This window comes from Poecilia formosa, unplaced genomic scaffold (genome assembly GCF_000485575.1).
Source record: "Poecilia formosa unplaced genomic scaffold, Poecilia_formosa-5.1.2 Scaffold434, whole genome shotgun sequence".
Taxonomy (NCBI): domain Eukaryota; kingdom Metazoa; phylum Chordata; class Actinopteri; order Cyprinodontiformes; family Poeciliidae; genus Poecilia; species Poecilia formosa.
This window is the reverse complement of record NW_006800373.1, coordinates 294,404-300,199: the sequence shown is the minus strand read 5'-3', so window position 1 is coordinate 300,199 and position 5,796 is coordinate 294,404. Positions and strand designations below refer to the sequence as shown.

At 40.9% G+C, this 5,796-nt stretch overlaps 1 protein-coding gene across 1 annotated transcript; it reads left to right on the top strand.

Moving 5' to 3' along the window:
* Nucleotides 1–497: 497 nt before the first annotated feature.
* Nucleotides 498–4,961, top strand: mgat2 (alpha-1,6-mannosyl-glycoprotein 2-beta-N-acetylglucosaminyltransferase). The gene is made up of 2 exons (XM_007577250.2): nucleotides 498–669; nucleotides 3,166–4,961. The coding sequence occupies exon 2, from the start codon at nucleotides 3,409–3,411 to the stop codon at nucleotides 4,819–4,821; it is 1,413 nt and encodes a 470-aa protein (XP_007577312.1). The 5' UTR covers nucleotides 498–669; nucleotides 3,166–3,408; the 3' UTR covers nucleotides 4,822–4,961.
* Nucleotides 4,962–5,796: the final 835 nt, after the last annotated feature.

Below are 5,796 nucleotides of genomic sequence, written 5' to 3'. Positions count from 1 at the left end.
GAGTTTATGGAGACTTCTGTTAGCATCTTGCAGTCCACTTTCAGGGTAAACTTGCTTGTACGGTCAGACCTGGACTTAGGCCATTTTTGACTATTTTCTGTACAGTGGAAGTGCTGATTTTACATTCTTTGGAGATCTATACAACTCTTTAGGTCTCACAGTTGTGTGAGCTGTCACTTCAACACTCAGAAGCACACAAAATTAAATGTTTGAAACTTAAACAGGGAAAAATTTTCACAACACCTCAACATTTTTTTTTTGATGCGCTGGTGTGTAATTAAAGTCGTTTTATTACTCGAATGCCATATTGTTAAAATGATATTCTGAGAAAAGAGGAATTAAGTGAAACTGTCAGCAGCTGCAGCAGTCAGAGGAAGATGTTTAGACTATAACCGTAATGGATAAAAGCGGTTGGAGTACACCCCAACTCCATTCCTTCCTCTTCGTCCACCCCACACCACCATCACCACCACCCCTCTCCCCCCCGGACTAGTGCATTGTGGGACAGTGGGAGGCGGCGGTTCTGTATTTGTGGATTATTATTTTTTTTTCCCGAGCAGTTAGCCGTCATTTACGTTTCCATGCAGTTCGCTGGAAGGTATGGAGGAGGACGGAAAGCCGCCGTTCTAATGTCTCCCAGTGAAAGGACCGTATCAGTCCAGTTTTTCGGTGAGTGCGGACAACATGGTTGTTTGTGCTCGGTTTGTTACGCTGCTGCTGCTGCTGCTGCTGCTGCTGTTGTTGACGGCGAGCTCTTCTCTTGGCTCTGGCTGCCTTGGAAGTTGCTAGCTGGAGCCGTTGCTAGCATTGAAGTAGCATTTCTGGATGCTCGCTGTCATAACGGAGCCAAGCTGGAGCCGCGGCTTCTATTGTTTGGAGTGGCTCTGGGAGAATTTACTGCCAGCTAGCGGAGCTAGCTCTGCCTATAAATAATGGTAGGATCGAACAGAGCCGCTGCTGACTCGGTGTGCCACTGACAAGCCACGGCTAATTAACAGACACTGACGGGGTTTAAGCCGTGGGAGAAAACTGACACATTGAAAAATGTAGTAGACGGAGGGGGAAGCAATTTGACTGTTTGTAAAATAAATACGGGAGTAAATGATTTTGTCTTTAAGCTCAATATGTCCAAATAAGAAAATATACAATTATTAATTGACAATTGGAAGAATTTTTCAGTTAATAATTGACAAATTATTAAGTTTTCCATGGTTGTGACCCGTTCCTTTTAAGGTTGTTTTTTTCTGAATCGTATGCTTCAGGCAGACAGAGGCAGGATATGCAGAGCTGACAGATCATTCATTTAGTAATCAATAAAATATGAAGGTTTGTTCTGCAGGTCTGAGCAGAAACGGCCAATCAATATCGATAATGTAATTAAGGATGCACTATAATGCAGAAAGCTTAGAGTTTTATTGAATAATAATCCAAGTAAAGTTGGTCTATCATTGAAAGTGGGATGGAGGAATAAGTTTGCGGACATGAAGCCCATTTCCCTGAAATTAAATAATTGCTTTTACTGCCAGTCTACTAATGGGTTATGGTCATATTTTGCTCTTGCAAAATATGATTAATTGATCTCATGCTATTACCGTCCTTCTGTGCTCATGTTCCCAGTTGAATAATGTGAATTGATGGGGAGAGGATAAAATGAGCTTGGTCAAACTTTCCTCAATTCTTGCTGTGGGTTTTTTTCTGCATCCTTGGGTAATTCCCGGGATGTTGAGGATGTGTCAGAACGTCGCAATAATAACGCATTTCATGACTGGACCAGCCCTTGTCTAAAAGTAATCCATTCTGTAATCATAAATGAATAAGCTAGTTTTAAAGATCTACTTTGACATGAAGGGGGTTTGCTTTTTTAGATGGAATTAGGTCAGTGTGTATTTCTAAAGTAAACATTTAGTATAAGGATGGTTTATTTGCCGTATTCAATTAAAGCGCAGTGAGTTTATTAAAGCACACATGGCTTGAAATTCTGCATGAGATTGCGGTATTATGGACAGCTTACATGAGTATGCATGAGTGGTGGTTTTATTTGGATTATTGGCACTGTGACATGTACATCCCTTTAGACTTGGGATGTTTCAAACGCTGAAGAAGATGCTTTCGAAAATCCAGACACATCAAAAACATGCAGCACACTTTTTGTTTTGTGGTTCACTGCACCCAAAAACCTCAATGTGTCAGAAAGTTGGTGTACAAATGTCTTGCAGGCTTTGAAAAAAAAAACCTAAATTATGAATTAGTACTGTCAAGAGCAGCTTCTGTTGACTCTATTATTTATAATGTAGTTATATTGTCTTTTATAATGTAACTTTTATAATAGACAATATTTTAAAAAGTATAAAAAGCAGGGTGCTTCGACTTTGTAATTCACAATCATCAATGTGGACATTATGATTTATTTATGTAAACCTCGACGAACCCTGAAGATGAGTTCATTAAAAATGAGTAATGAAGCACTAGAGCATGCACTACAACCCTTTTGGCTGTACATGCTTTAAAATAAAAGTCTTCAAATGAACATTAATCCAACGAACCTGCTTTAAATTCAATTGCCATCCTAAAATCCTGAAATGTTAAATATACTTTCCAATGAAAAAATAACAATGAGGGTTATTCACTTTGGGACATAAATGTAAAGTTACTTTTTTATGGAACACTTTCTGTATTTATTACTTATTTTATGGTAGAATTTTGTTTAGTGTTTTCTAGTCCACCCACAATCATACTTTTGTATATTTTTTGTATGTAAAGTGATGTGTTGTGCAAACCATTTAATGTCATCTTATTTTTATTTGGCTTTTTTCCCTATTTTTCTATTATTTTAATGTCTTTTGTGGGATACTGCAAATAATATACACTTCTATGGCTGTTTTTAGTGAAGCCAATTTAAATTTGTCGCCCTTTGGCAGATTGACAATAAAGCAAATATGAAAACAACACACAGTAGCAACAACTTTTCATCTATCCTCCCTAAATGTAGCATTTAGTTTTAAATGCTAAAATGTCTCGATGTCAAATTGACTCAATGTCGTCAACATCAGTCAGACTATGTGTGTTATATCTTGCTGAACTATGGTTTTATGTATTTATTAATATTTTAACATTCATAACTCAGGTTTTCTTTTCTTTTTCTTTCTTTTTTTCCCCATTATCCAGGTGGCTCATGCACACTGCCTCCCTGCAGCCGACATGCCTTATGGGATATTTATGAACCATCTATGACATTCCAAGAAGAATTAATGTTTACATTAAGAGCTTTTTTTGCCATCAATTAGCCTCAGTGGGCCTCTTTTTTTTTCACCTGTGGAAAAACACACCACTATATTTTGGTTGTGTTTCTATATTTTTTTTTTTTGTATAGAATTTCTATCCTTTTTTGCAAGAGGCTGATTCTCTATCATGAGATTCCGAATCTACAAGAGGAAGGTGGTGATACTGACTCTGGTGGTTGTTATCTGTGGCCTAGCTTTTTGGAGCAGCGGAAGGCAAAAAAAGAACATAACTCTTTTCTCCAAGGAGTTCCCCAAGGAATTTGAGGCTGTGAAAAGGAGCAGCAGCCTCAGCAGCAGCAGTGGCAGCCTCAACAATCACATCCAGTTGCAAGCCACTCCTGCAGTTAGCCGTGCACCTGTCCCGCCACCCGTTATCCAAGCGAACGGCACGCACCTGGACGATGCAAAGGATAAAGCCAAAATGAACAAGCCAGAGGTGGACAACGCCACTCTCGTCTATCGCGGGATCGTCTTCCAGCTGAATTTCGACCAGACGATAAGAAACGAAGAGAAGTACAAGACTCGGCAGAAAGATGATCTGGTCGTGGTGGTTCAGGTCCACAACCGACCCGACTACCTGAAGCTGCTGGTGGACAGCCTGCGAAAGGCCAGGGGAGTCGAGAGCATATTGCTGATATTCAGCCATGACTACTGGTCTCCGGAGATAAACAAAGTGGTGGCCTCTGTTGACTTCTGTCAAGTCCTTCAGATTTTCTTCCCCTTCAGCATTCAGCTCTACCCCCAAGAATTCCCGGGGAACGACCCCAGGGACTGCCCAAGAGATATTCCCAAAAAAGACGCCTTAAAACTCGGATGCATCAACGCGGAGTATCCGGACTCCTTTGGCCACTACCGTGAGGCAAAGTTCTCCCAGACCAAGCACCACTGGTGGTGGAAGCTACACTTCGTCTGGGACAGAGTGAGAGCTCTCAAAGACCACCAAGGACTGGTTCTGCTCATAGAGGAAGACCACTATTTGTCGCCAGACTTTATCCACCTTTTAAAGCAGATGAAAGCTCTCAAACGGGAGCAGTGCACCGACTGCGACATCCTGTCCCTTGGGAGCTATAGCCACATCGGCTACTCCAGCAAAGCGAACAAGGTGGAGGTGAAGGCCTGGAAGTCGACGGAGCACAACATGGGAATGGCTCTGAGCAGAGAGACGTACCACAAGCTCATCCAGTGCACCGACACATTCTGCACTTACGACGACTACAACTGGGACTGGTCTCTGCAGCACCTGACCGTGGCCTGCTTGCCCTCCTACTGGAAGGTCATGGTGAGCGAGGCACCCAGGGTCTTTCACGCCGGGGACTGCGGCATGCACCACAAGAAGGCCTCCTGCATGCCCATCAGCCAGAAGACAAAGATCGAGAACATCCTACAGAGCAGCGGGAACCAGCTGTTCCCCAAAAACCTCCTGATCACAAAGAGACTGCCGGCCAACGGCGCCGGAGGAGTGGCCCCGCATGTGAAAAATGGGGGCTGGGGAGACATCAGGGATCATGAACTCTGCAAGAGTTACGTTCGATTACAGTGACCTTAATTGCTACGATTATGTATTCTTTTCTCTTTTGCATCCTATATATAAAAAAAGTAAATCTTTATGGACTATTCTCCATATTGCCTGTTTTATTGGACTGTTTTCTTGGATTGTTCCAAATAAAGACGAATGTTGAATTTTTGGCTTCTTTTCATGAACATCGGGGCTCTGTTGTTGATACCCAGGTTGCACTAAAGAATATCAGCTAGAGTAAGTTATTTTATCGTGAGCTTCTGTTCAAAGGTCATGAAAAAATAATATTTTACCTGTGATAGATGACTTGGTTGGCCTCTCTCTTTTTTTTTTTCTTCTTAAATTGTGATTAGTTGGTCTTGAGGAGCAAAAGCCAAAGTGTCCACAACAACTCAAACCACAAAAACAACAGCGGTTTATGCAAAGGCTGTTTTGTTTCTGGGAAATAAATGTAGAAAGTAGAAAGTGCTTCATATGTGTGAAGCTTGGAACATGAGTTTCAGTGCCCGATATCAAAGTAAAGGAGTATCAGTAGAGTTAACTTAAACTCCTATAAATAATTTTTTTACCTGTTCCATTTCTTTATTATTGTATTAAACATTTATTCCAGGAAGTCTTTATAAATTCCGTACACTGGTCTATGGGGTGTTTACCATATCAATAATCATATACTTCAGATACAACCTAATACCATTTAATGGAACCTTATTCCAGAAACTCTGACCTCTCTTTTTAAAAGGTTGAGATTGGAATACATTTTATTACGCAAAGCAAAATGTAGCCCATCTTTAAATAGAAATATAATTAGGAACTGAAGCCCTGTCTCATCAGGGTACTCATAAAGCTGGTAATCCTCTGGTGTTCACAATCCTGCTGTGCAGACATGATTAATTTGAAGGTATTTATAGCAGGTAAATTTACAGAGATCAGACGAGCTAAGTTGGACACCTTGTTCCATTTAGAGGCTTCTGAAGTCTTACTGAGGATACCACTTCGAAC

Bases quoted from the DNA above. Each gene is read 5' to 3' on its own strand.
- mgat2 (XM_007577250.2), top strand. From the start codon at position 3,409: ATGAGATTCCGAATCTACAAGAGGAAGGTGGTGATACTGACTCTGGTG.